This window comes from Macaca fascicularis, chromosome 10 (genome assembly GCF_037993035.2).
Source record: "Macaca fascicularis isolate 582-1 chromosome 10, T2T-MFA8v1.1".
NCBI classification, from domain to species: domain Eukaryota; kingdom Metazoa; phylum Chordata; class Mammalia; order Primates; family Cercopithecidae; genus Macaca; species Macaca fascicularis.
This window is the reverse complement of record NC_088384.1, coordinates 361,155-373,568: the sequence shown is the minus strand read 5'-3', so window position 1 is coordinate 373,568 and position 12,414 is coordinate 361,155. Positions and strand designations below refer to the sequence as shown.

Below are 12,414 nucleotides of genomic sequence, written 5' to 3'. Positions count from 1 at the left end.
CTAGTCGTTAGAGAAATGTTCCGATGATGTTCATGAAAGAACAAACCAGTGTCTTCCGCTTTAATACCACCTATTTCACACATATGACTCTTGCTGCTTCCATGTGACACTAAAAATATCGGGAGTGCCAGGAAGTCTCTTTAATCATCGTTCTCCAACGTGCTCAGGAGATGAAGTCATTCTGTGAAGTGGACTTCAGTTGACACCACTGAGAAAACGTCCTAGAGAAAGTAAAACTTGTAGTGGCCTCATACTTTACAGAAATAATCCAACTTCTTTCTTTCATTTCTCTCCGGTTTTTGGACATGAATTTTAATTGGTTCAGGGCGACCTGTTTCTGCATCAAAGTCTTGGGAAGCTTCCATCTGTTTTTATATTATATTATATTATATTATATTATATTATATTATATTATTTAGAAATAGAGTCTCACTGTGTCACTCAGGCCAAAGTGTAGTGGTATGATCACGGCTCACTGCAGTCTCAACCTCCCAGGCTCGAGCCAATCCTCAGGCCTCCACCACCTGAGTAGCTGGGACTGCAGGTGTGCCACCATGTCCTGCTAACGTTTTATTTTTATTTTTTTATTTTTTGTAGAGACAGGATCTCGTTATGTGGCCAAAGCGGGTCTCAAACTCCTGGTCTCAAGCAATCCTTGTGTCAGCCTCCTAAAGTGCTGAGATTATAGACATGAGCCATGGCACGCAGCTGATTTATTAGTTTATTTTCTCAGAACTCTATGCAACCTGATTCTTAATACATAAGGAAAGAGAAGCCAGTCAAAAGTGGAAGTAGTTGCACACAATGAAAGTGTCATTTGGCACTTAGACAAGAGAGGCGGATTGTAAAAATGAAAGATCTACATGTCGCAATTGGCTGTGGGCTTGGACTCCAGCACTTTTTATTTTTATTTTTTTAGGAGATAGTGTCTCACTCTCTTACTCAAGCTGGAGTGCAGTGATATAATCATAGCTCACTGTTATCTCAAACTCCTGAGTTCAAGTGATCCTCCTGCCTCGACCTCCCAAGTACCTGGGACTACAGATGTGCCATCGCTCCAGGTAATTTTTTTTTTTTTTTTGAATTTTTGTAGAGACGAGGTCTCCCTGTGTTGCCCAGGCTAGTCTCAAACATGTGACCTCAAGCAATCGTTCCCCCTTGGCCTCTAAAGCACTGGGGTTATAGGTGTGAGTCACTGTACCCGGCCAAGAAACCAACCCCACCTGTTTTCTATATAAAGTTTAGCATCTAGATACGAAGCAAAATAAGTTTTCAAGATCAAGGAGTCTGAAGGGAAGCTGCTGGGAGGGGAATGGGCTCAAGGCAGCGTTTTCTGGTCTACAGTTTTGCTTATTCTTGGACTTTCCAAAGTCCTGAAAGAAGCAGAAGGAAAGTGAGAAGAGAGGAAGAGGCAGGAGGAAAGGAGGAGGGCTGCACCTCTGCGGTTGCAGATTAGCCCAAGCCGGCTCAGTGGCTGGGAAGGAAGGGAGGAAACCCCCAAGGCCGAAGGTGGAGTCAGAGTCCTGGGTCCAGCAGAGACTGGACAGGAGGAGGGTGCCGGGAGCCAAAGACCTTCCTGCTAGCACTGCAACCTCTTAAACTGCTTAGGCTTTTATCTAAATTTGATATGTCCGCATTTTGTAGACCTCCAAACCAAGTCACTCAGGGTAACCCAGACAGGAAGGGGAGGATGATAGGAGAAGGTGCCCCACCTGATGATGCCCTTCTGGCTTTTATCCATTCCTGGGAATGACTCTTTCTCCAACTCGGGGGATACCCCTATGGGAGAATACAGTGGCGTGGACCAGCAGTGGAGAATTCCAAGTCCAAAAAACGATTGGCATTTTCAAGGAAAGTAAGAAATCATCCTGCATATATGAAATATTGGGAAAAAGGTTGTTACTAATAATTCTCAAGCGACCACTCTGGTGAGACTAGGTTTCTCTGGGGATGTGTGGAGCAGGGTGTATGTACCGAGTGAGCACATCCCACCCTTCAGACTCCTTCAGCTCCTGTCTACTGTAGCAGTCAGAGGGCAACTCCTGTCCTCATCTCCTCTGAGCGACCCACTCACTCATTCACTCACTCATTCATTCACTCGTTAACTCATTCACTCACTCACTCATTCACTCATTCACTCCTTCACTCGCTCACTCACTCATTCACTCACCCTTTTACTCACTTGCTCATTCATTTACTCATTCACTCACTCATTCACTGACCCATTCACTCACGCACTCACTCATTCACTCACCCATTCACTCACTCAGTCATTCCCTAACTCACCCTTTCACTCACTCACCCATTCACTCATTCACTCACTCATTCACTCACTTATTCACTCACTCACTCATTTCCTCATTCATTCACTCAATCATTCACTCACTCAAATCATTCACTCATTCACTCACTCATTCACCTCTTCACTCACTCATTCACTCATCCTTTACTCACACACTCACTCATTTATTGACTCATTCACTCACTCGTTCATTCACTCACTCAATTCTTCACTCCCTCATTCACTTGTTCGCTCACTGACTCATTCACTCACTCTTTCCCTCACCCATTCACTCACTCACCCACTCATCTGTTCACTCACTCATTCACCCACTCACCCATTCACTAAGTCACTCATTCATTCACTCACTCACTCACTCATCACTCATTTATTCCCTCGGTCACTCACTCATTCACTCACTTATTCACTTGCTTATTCACTCACTCATTCACTAAGACGCTCATTCATTCACTTACTCACTTATTCACTCACCCATTCACTCACTCACTCATTCACTCATTGACTCCCTTGGCAATTCATTCACTCACTCACGGTCACTCATTCAGTCATTTACCCACTCACTCACTCATTTCTCCTTCCCTCATCCACTCACTCACTCATTCACTGACTGACACTCACTCACCCATTCACTCATTTACTCACTCATTTACTCCTTCACTCACTCACTCACTCACTCCCTCCCTCCCTCCTTCATTCATTCATTCAGCAGCACCCATGACAGGTTCACTCTGTCCTGGGCTCTGCTGTTGCCCTGGGACTGCAGCAGGGAAGAGTCAAAGATCTCTGAATCCACGGCATTCAGAGTTCAGCCAGGGGACCTTTCGAGAAGCCCAGCAGATAGGTGAAATGCCCCATGTGTGACACTGACGAGGATGTTTTAAGAGCAGCAGGGAGGGAACAGGAGTGTGCATGGAGCCCAAAATTTCTAAGAGGGTGATCTGGGGAGGCCTCACCGTGCAGGAGACCTTGCAGGACAGACCTGTGGAAAGTGGGCAGAGTCGGTACGGAGAGGAGGGCCTGGGTTGAGGAAAGAGCAGGCTAGGCCTGAGGTTGTCGGGTGCCTGCATGGGCCTCTGGGCAGCACCAGGATCTGAAGGGACCAGAGGACAGGCCAGTGTGGCTTGTGTGGGGTCTGTGACTCCGAGTCAGCAGAGAAGATGCCTGAATTACATCCTGATAGGTGCACCCTGACTTTGAAGCTGAGGACACCCGAGACATGGAGGTGGGGTGGAGGTTGGGGCAGAGCAGGGGATGAGGAGGGAGCCTGTTCCGGTCCAGGTCAAAGGTGGTGGCCTGGCCCTAGTGGCTCCAGATGCAATGAAGAGCCAATGGGGACTTTCCTGAGGGACTTAGATGCCAGGGTGGAAGAGCACTGCAAGGCTTCAGCCTGAGCCCCTGGGAGGATGGAGTCACCAGGAGCTGAGGTAAGGAAGACTGAGCGATGGGGGGTTGTGTGGGGGGTGCAGAGGCCTGAGCTCAGTTTGGCCCCTGCAGATTTGAGATGCCCACTCCATGCACAGGCCGAGACAGCAGAGAAGGGGAAGAGGCTGCAGCTCAGGTAGCCCTGGGATGTGCAGCCCCACATGCTGGGGCACTGGGTCATGGTGTCCTCATGGCTGGGAGCTGCTTCCCTCCTGGGATGCCAGAACTCCTTTAGGGCACATCGGCAACTCCTGCGCTCACCACTGAGGGGAAGTGGGAAGGGCAGCTGTCCCTATGCATGTTCTCCTTCACCTTGTCCTAGGCAGGTCCCAGGCAGCACCACCCTCCCAAGTGGCTCCCCTTGGCCGCTGTCTCTAGTGTTCACAGCCAGACCCTAGAAGAGGGCTGGACTCAGCGGCTCACTTCTGATGAATAGAACCAGGCAAAAGAGATGGTGGTCTCTCCTGAGATTGGATTGGGAGGAGCTGAGGTTCTGTCCACTGGAACTCTCCCCCTGGCTCTTGGTAGGTGCTAGTTCTGGCAAAGCCAGTCACCCGCCCAGGGCAGAGGGCAACCTGAAGCTGATGCCACAGAGAGACTGGGGCCTTCAGTCCAACAGCCTGCAAGCAACAGAATCCTGCCAGCAACACAGAAGTGAGCATGGAAGCAGCTCCTCCCCTGATGAGCCTGAGCCTTCAGAAGACACAGCAGCCCTAGGCAGACACCTGCTGCAGCCCTGGAGAGCCCCTGGGGCAGAGGGCCCAGTGAAGCCTGCCTGAACTCCTGGCCCAAGGAGTAATCATTCCTGGGGTATAAGTGTGTGCTGGTGTGGGCCTTTGGAGTAATCTGTCAAGGGACAATAAAGAACAAGCACACACCTCAGGTCCTACTGGGTGGAAGCTGTACGGTCAGCACGGCATGTAATATCTTCCTCTTGAATTAGAAGATTCATTGCTAAGGCCAAAGTTAAAAAAAAAAAAAAAAAAAAACCTCTAGTTGTAGCAACATTGAAATACATGACTTTCAAAAAAAAAAAAAAAAAAAAAGCCATAGCTATTCTTTTCCATCTTTGCTACAGGTATATATTAATATATGTTAATTCCCTGACTGACTGAGCAAGGGGCCAAACTCATAAGAACAGATGTGTGAGGACCGTCAGTGACCACCCTGACCCCAGCCCTTATACACAGACAAACTTTTGAACATAATCCGTAACCTTGGGGGTCTTGACACTCTAAATTTTATTGTTTTTCATTAGCTATTTCTATTCCCTAAACAATACCTGTTCATCGCAGAGAAAAATGGCATTGCCTATACTAAGCAAAAGAAAGGAAATAAAATGCTCAGAAACATTTACAGATGTATGCAGACTCACACACACACACACACACACACACACACGCACGCACGCACTCACACACAGGCTCGCACTGCGTCTAGGCCTGCCTTTTCACTTATTTGTATGTCCTGAACATATTTCCATGTCAGTAGACACATATCTTTGTAGCGGTAACAGCAACTAAATATTATTGCAGCGCATATTTTTACCATCATTTATTTAACTCATCATGTTTGAACTGTTAGGTTGTATCTATCATTTTCTGTATTACAGACAATTTGATGACAAATGACCAATCCCCTAATGTTCAATATAAAAATATCAATTGTATAAGGAGATAACGGGTATTTGGCTAAAATAAAATTCAGTGTGGCCCACCTTCTCCACATGTAACGTGCTCTAAAAAGGCATGAATAATTAAATTAGCCCTTCTATTCTCCAGCACAGATCCTGAGCCCAACTGTGGGTGCAGGTGCTTAGAACCTCGGTCTGCTCTTCTGCCCGCCAGAAGGCAAAGGCCACTCAACTGCCACCTTAAGACAGCCAGGATTCGCCTCTCCCTTTTAATTAATAGAATAATGCTCAGGTTCACTGCATGAGAGCAGCGCTCTCTGACTTTGCATTCATCAGGATAACCTAGGTGGTTTGTTTAAAACTACACATTTCCTGGCTGAGCTCCCAGAAACTGGACTTCAGTGGTTTAATGGGGGTGTGCATAGGACAGGTGATTCTGAGGACCACGAGGGGTTAGGAATTTCGCCGTTAATTCTGGCCAAGGGAGAGATTAGACCATCCAGCATTGTCTGCAGCATATATTTTTTTTCCTCTTTTGCAATGAATATTTGATGCTCAGCGGGATGAGCCCCAGGATGAGGCACACATCCAAGAAAAATCCATGCCTCTCCATCTTTTCCCCAGGATTGCCCTTTGGTGAGACTCTCCTTTGCGATTGCTTCACTTTCCCGGGTTCATAGAACAAACCTCTTCTTAGTCTCTTTTGTTGTTTCCTATCTGTTCAACAAACACCCACTGCGCAGGACCATCCTCCGGAAAGCCCTCGAGTGGGGCCGTTTGGGAGCCCTTCTTCGTGGGGTGAGCACTGAAGGAACCGGGATCCCATAAGCCCGTGCTTTTGTAGGGGCTGCTCCCTGTCCCATCGCAGGTAACTGGCACCAGGCTGTTAAGCTGTGGATGGGCAACTGGCACAGCGCTTTGAATGTGCGTATTTCAGCACGTGGAGTTGGCCGGTGAAGTCAGCCGAGGTCGGCACAGCGTACAGCAGCGCGCCTGTCCGTAGGGAGGAAGTGTCGTCCCGCCTCCCCGCCAGGTCAGTCCCGTTGCGCCTCCTCCTATCCCACTCTGACTTTCGCGCGCCCATGCGTCTCTGAGTGTAGCGCCCCGATACTCTTCCCCACCCCAAGGATTCTTCTCCCCACGGGACGAGCTGGGGGCCCGGGAGCGCCACAGACCCCGTGGACCCAGGAAATCGCTGCTTCGTCATAGCTAAGCTCGCCGCGCTCAGCTTTTCCCACCACCTGGAGGATCCACTCTCCGTGCGTCCTTCCCGACCTCAGGCTGCAGAGAAAACGTGGGGGCGGGGATCGAGGAAGCCGCGCGCAGAGGCTCCTAGCGCAGCCCCAGGAGGAATCCTGCCGCCACCAAGAAGCTGTGCGCGCGGCCGGGCTCGGCGCTGACAACAGCCGGATCTACCGGGCCTGCCGCGAGCCTCCGCGTCCAGGTGGGGTCTCCGCGCCCCAATTCCACCCCACCCCGCCATCGGCGCTCCCCGCAAGTGCGGAGTTTCCACCGGCCCCGGCGTTCGCGCCCACTCACGGTCTCCCTTGCCCCCCCCCTCCCCGCCCCGGGAGATGCTCCCGGCGTTCTATTCCGCCCTGCCTTGGCCCGCCCAGCGAACGATGTGACCCCGCCCCCTTGCGGTCTCCCCTCCCCCGGTCGCTGCCCCTGCCCCCACCTGTGGCGCTCCGGGCATCTCTAAAGGCCCCAACCAGAGTCCTCCAACCCACCCGCAAGGGTAGCACACCGGCAACGCGGCCCCACCCCCAGGGACTCCGCCCACTTGTGGTGTTACCCCCGCCTCCGCGACCTCACCCACCGCTAGCGCGGCAGCCACCTACGACGACCCCCGCGTAGGTCCTCCTGCTCACACCCGGCCCCGGCCAGCCCCTGCCCCTTTCTCTGCCCCTTTCCCTGCCCCTGCCCCTGCCCCTAGCCGCGCCCCACCCCCGCAGCCCCTCCTGTGCGCTTGGGCCCCGCCCGTCAAGGCCCTTTGACGCTAGGGCCGGGCGGGGGCGCGGGCGGGGCAGCGTTTCCGAGTCGGGCGCACGCGGGCAGGGTCTCCATTGCCTGCTGCGCACCCGGACTAGCGGCTGCCCTCGGCCTCCTCGTCTTGGACGCGGAAGACTCCCGGGCCCCCAAGGGCTCCTTGCGGAAGTTCCTGGAGCAGCTCTCCGGGGCCGGCAAGGCCATCGGCGTGCTGACCAGCGGGGGACATGCTCAAGGTGCGCGCCCCCCTCCGGGCGGCGAGGGAGGGACGGACGGAGAAGGGGAGAAGAGGGAGAAGGGGAGAACAGGGCGAAGGGGATGGGGGAACCGGGCAGAAGAGGGGGAAGCGATGGGAGGACCCGGGGAAAGGTGGGGAAGCGATGGGAAGAACTGGGGAGAAGAGCGGGGAAGCGATGGGAAGAACTGGGGAGAAGCCCGTGCCCGGGAGCGGCAGGGGTACCTGCGGGGCGGCGGGAGCCGGCAAGGCAGCCCCGGGGTCCATGCCGGGTGGGGCGGAGGAGGAAGGAACATGGCGATAGGAACCTCCATTCGGAAAATAGTGAGCTTTCCACCCTCTCCGGTTTATGTTTTAAATTGAGCCTGGTAGAGGGGGTCGCCTGGAGCACCTTCCGGGGTCGTTCTGCCTCTGAGCTGTAGGATGGGGCCGGGCTTCCCCTCCGAATCCTGGGTACAGCGCGATCACTTCTTAAGTTGCCCCCGCCCCCCAACTCCGCCCCACGCCACCCCCCAGCTTGTCGAGGAAGAAAGGGCCGGATCCCGGCGGGCCTCCTGTCGCCTCGGGCCCCCCGCGGCGTGGGCGGGGTCCCGGCTGCTGCAATGCGGGAAACGGCAGGGGTGCTCTGGGTTCCCGCCTAGCGTCTCCGAGGCAGTCAGGCAGCCCCTCGCGTTTCCGTTGGAAGATTTTAAAAAAGGGTTTCCTGCGCTCGCATGTGCTGTCGCCTTCCGGCTCGTGACAAAACCGAAAACTAAAATGGGTCCCAGGCCCTCCCCGCCAGCCTCCGCGGACGGGAAGGAGCAGGAATCGGGGACTCCGGGACGTCAGTGGCGCTGCAGCGCGGGCTCTGGGCTTCCCCTGTCCTGTAATGTGGAAAGGGCTCTCCAGGAGGGGCCGAGCCTGGGCCCACGACGCAGGCGCTCCGGGAGGACATTTAACATTGAAGAGCGAGAGGTGGTGGAGACTGCGCTCCCCAGGCCCCAGGTGCACGTAGGGGCACCGGTGCCCAGGTTCAGGAGGGTGAGGCCTTCTTGGCCAGGTAGCCTTGTTAAATCTATCTGAAAATCACAGATAACTAAGTATCAAGTCGTCACAGATCATTTTAGTATCCTGAATGAGATGGCTACGGAAAACATGAAAACGTCGTTACTGGTTACGTGCATGATGCATCCAAAACATTGTTACCTGCACAGTGGCAGCACTGATATTTGTGGGCTTTTGAACGTGTGGACTGGAGTGTTAAGAGCCCTTCAGAGTTATGACAGTAGTTTGATTTGAATGTTCTTTTCTTGGCGAATAAATGCTGTACATTGAATTTACCCAGGAAACTAGGAAGGTGAACCCACACGAAGGACACAGGCCTGTGGGCTGCTCCAGGCGCCCTTAGGGCGTTGCAGGGCCTGAGCCATGCGCTTCCTGCTCAGCCTCCTGAGAGCCGTGATGGCGTCTCTGTTCTGCCTCACACTGGACCCGCTAGTTTCATATTCTTGTTATGGTTCCGAGGCTACAAGCGGTTGGATTCTGTGAGACACTCTCTGTCTTCCTCCTCCGGCTGCTTTCAAATGGGTCGTCTTTTTTTAGAACTGATTTTTTAAGCAGTGATTGATGGGGTGAGTTGTAGTGCTGTCCTGAACTGCAGAGGGAGCGCATTGAGGAACCTGGGTTTTGATGCTGTGCACATCAGCAGAGTCACCAGCCCAGGGCCCTGTCAGTCCCATTATTAAGCTCATTTCTTGCTCTTGTCATCGTTACTCAGACGCCTTAAAAAAAAAGCAAACTCCTGCTTACCGTCACTGGCTGAGTTTGGCAAATGGGTGTTTACCCTGGAAAGAGGAGCATTTTGTCCTCTGGAACGTCTAAGGCGCCCTTTGGTGAGGTGGTCTGTTTCTGACCACTCTATCCCGTGGGCGTCCTTCCTACTTCCACCTTCCCTTTCCGAACGCCTCCGCCTCCAGGGCTTTAACTTTCCTTCTGTGTGTGTGCCACGCAGAGGTTATGACTGTTGTGCCAGTGCCCTGTTTTTTCTTTCTTTCTTTCTTTCTTTCTTTCTTTCTTTCTTTCTTTCTTTCTTTCTTTCTTTCTTTCTTTCTTTCTTTCTTTCTTTCTTTCTTTCTCTTTTCTTTTTTCTTTCTTTCTTTCTCTCTCTTTCTTTCTCTCTCTTTCTCTCTTTCTTTCTTTCTTTCTTTTTTTCTTTTCTTTTCTTTTTTCTTTCTTTCTTTCTTTCTCTCTCTTTCTTTCTCTCTCTTTCTCTCTTTCTTTCTTTCTTTCTTTCTTTCTTTCTTTCTTTCTTTCTTTCTTTCTTTCTTTCTTTCTTTCTTTCTTTCTTTCTTTCTTTCTTTCTTTCTTTCTTTCTTTCTTTTTCTTTTTGCTGAGGGCCCAAAACTTGCTGCATCTCAAAAGAAGCAATTGCATCCATTTGTTCGCGATGAGCATAAACTGCTCTTTAAGGGAGACTAATTGGTAAACCCGGCTGCTGTGGGTAGAAAGACAGAGGTGGCTGCGGAAGCAGGGCTCTGCCTCTTGGAAGCCTGCACAACCTTCCTGCTTTCTTTCTTCAATATCCGCGGGGGGGGTGGGGGGTGGTTAATTTTAATAAGCCCTGGAAACCAACAAAGCAGGAAAGTGCTAAGACATTGAGGTGTGAGATTTAAAATGACAACCAGCAGCCTCTCATTCTTCCTTCACTGAGGAAGGAAGGAACCAGTTGCCTCTTCGTTTTGGGGCTGCAGGGTATGTTTGGCAGAGACACTGGCCCTTTGTGCTGTGTGACTCATGAATTGAGATAGTTCTTTACTAAGTGTTTTGTGCAGTAGGTATGAAAATGGGGAAAGAGGGAGCACTGTCCTTGGTGGAGAGGCGTGGAGAGACGCTGTGATACATAGCGAGTCCTTTTTTTCTGGGCTCCTGGTTTTCAATCTTTTTCTTCTTTTTTTCCTAACAGCTTGAAAGATGATTTTTGTGTCTTAATTAAAAGATTGAAGACTGTGGGTCAGACCCAAACTAATTCCATTGGCATCAAAGAAAAGGATTCTTTACATATTTATCTATAGGCACAATTTATTTTTTTATTTTTTGCTGAATTATCTGGTTAGTCAAATCATACATTAGAGAAGCAATATTAAAAATTAAAAAATAAAAAATGTGTCTGTAAACGTATCCCCCTTCCATTCCAGTCTTTGTTTCTGTGTAATTTTAGAACCTTGGACCATGATGTACATAGAGTTTATATTCTTTTAATATCTTGCTACTTCATTGTTTTCATGTTTAATCTTTGGGTTGATGTATCACAGGTTACTTGACCGTTTCTTACAGGTGTTTGGTTTAGTTTTTTTTTTCCCTTAACGCTAATGTAAATTTGAGTGTTTGGATGGTAGTTTTAGCAGAATTTAAGGCAGAGTCTCAGTTAGGGTGATGGATCGATTTATAGTCCCTAGTTTGAGGAGAGAGGTGGCAATATGCCCTTTCTTCTAAAATTGATATGTTAAATCACAATGGACATTTACATGATTTTGAGCACTTGGGACTCCCCTGGGGTTCACTGGTATTGCACGGTCCGGGCTGGGGATCTTCTGCTGGAGAGGCCCCCAGCGTGCCCAGCGCAGGGTCCTGAGTGTGTTGCTGCAGGACAAGCTCTGGGCTTTGCCCTGCAGCGGCCGTCGCTCTGGGAAGAGCTGGCTGCTCCAGGAATGAGGCCTATGCTCTGAAGCTCACATTCAGCAGACCAGCAAAGGTCAGCACAGATGACCTTATATGAATCATTCATTTAACAAGCATTCATGGAATACACATTCCATGCAGTTGGAACTTAGAGTGGAAGGCCATCAGTTCACTGTTGTCTCAGCAGAACTTTGTCCCTGGGTCCCTGTTGAACTTAGAGTGGAAGGCCATCTGCTCACTATTGTCTGAGCAGAGCTTGGTCCCTGGGTCCCTGTTGAACTTAGAGTGGAAGGCCATCAACTCACTGTTGTCTGAGCAGAGCTTGGTCCCTGGGTCCCTGTTGAACTTAGAGTGGAAGGCCATCAGCTCACTGTTGTCTGAGCAGAGCTTGGTCTCTGGCTCCCTTTTGTAGCCTCCGCTCCTAGGAGGTGCACGGTGAGTGTTGGGGGACCCTCCACAGGCACAATTGCTGAACAAGGACCCCTCCCAAGGGTGTCAGCCCTAGGCCCTGAGCTCTGAAGAGGAGGAAGGCATTCCTGGGGCCATCTCCCCTTCTGGATACTGAGCTCTGCACAGAGAGAAACTCTTCCACATTCACTGCAGTGAAGTTCATACTTTAGAGACTGGGGCCTGCATTCCCCAGAATTTCCATGGCCACAGGTGGTGGCCGCACCATGCGACTGGTGTCTATGTTCCCTGGAATTTCCGTGGCCATAGATGGTGGCTGTACCATGTGACTGGGGTCTGCATTCCCTGGAATTTCCGTGACTGCAGGTGGTGGCTGCACCATGCGACTGGAGTCTGTGTTCCCCAGGATTTCTGTGACCACAGGTGGTAGCTGCACCATGCGACTGGAGTCTGTGTTCCCCAGGATTTCTGTGACCACAGGTGGTAGCTGTACCATGTAACTGAGGGTCTGCGTTCCCCTGAATTTCCGTGGCCATAGGTGGTGGCTGTACCATGGGAATGAGGGTCTCTGTTCTCTGGAATTTCCATGGCCATAGGTAGTGGCTGTACCATGCGACTGGGGTCTGCGTTCTCCAGAATTTCTGTGGCTGCAGGCTGTGGCTGCACCATGCGACTGGGGTATGCATTCCTCGGAATTTCCGTGGCCATATATGGTGGCTGTACCATGTGACTGAGGGTCTGCATTCCTTGGAATTTCCATGGCCATAG

The 12,414-nt window shown here is 51.1% G+C and overlaps 1 protein-coding gene across 7 annotated transcripts in view; it reads left to right on the top strand.

Annotated features, from left to right (window-relative positions):
• Positions 1-927: 927 nt before the first annotated feature.
• Positions 928-12,414, top strand: part of LOC135965229 (disco-interacting protein 2 homolog C-like) — a 279,948-nt gene continuing 268,461 nt past the window's right edge. For 5 of the 7 annotated variants that reach the window (XR_012418482.1, XR_010578161.2, XM_074003282.1 and 2 more), the window contains exon 1: positions 7,353-7,582. Coding sequence is in view for 3 of the 7 variants with exons in the window: in XM_074003282.1 (XP_073859383.1) it covers positions 7,574-7,582 (9 nt within the window). In the remaining 4 variants the exon portion in view is untranslated. Of the gene's footprint in view, positions 1,062-6,132; positions 6,391-6,484; positions 7,583-12,414 lie in introns of those variants that run through there. The other 2 variants (XR_012418483.1, XR_010578171.2) reach the window with 2 other exon arrangements.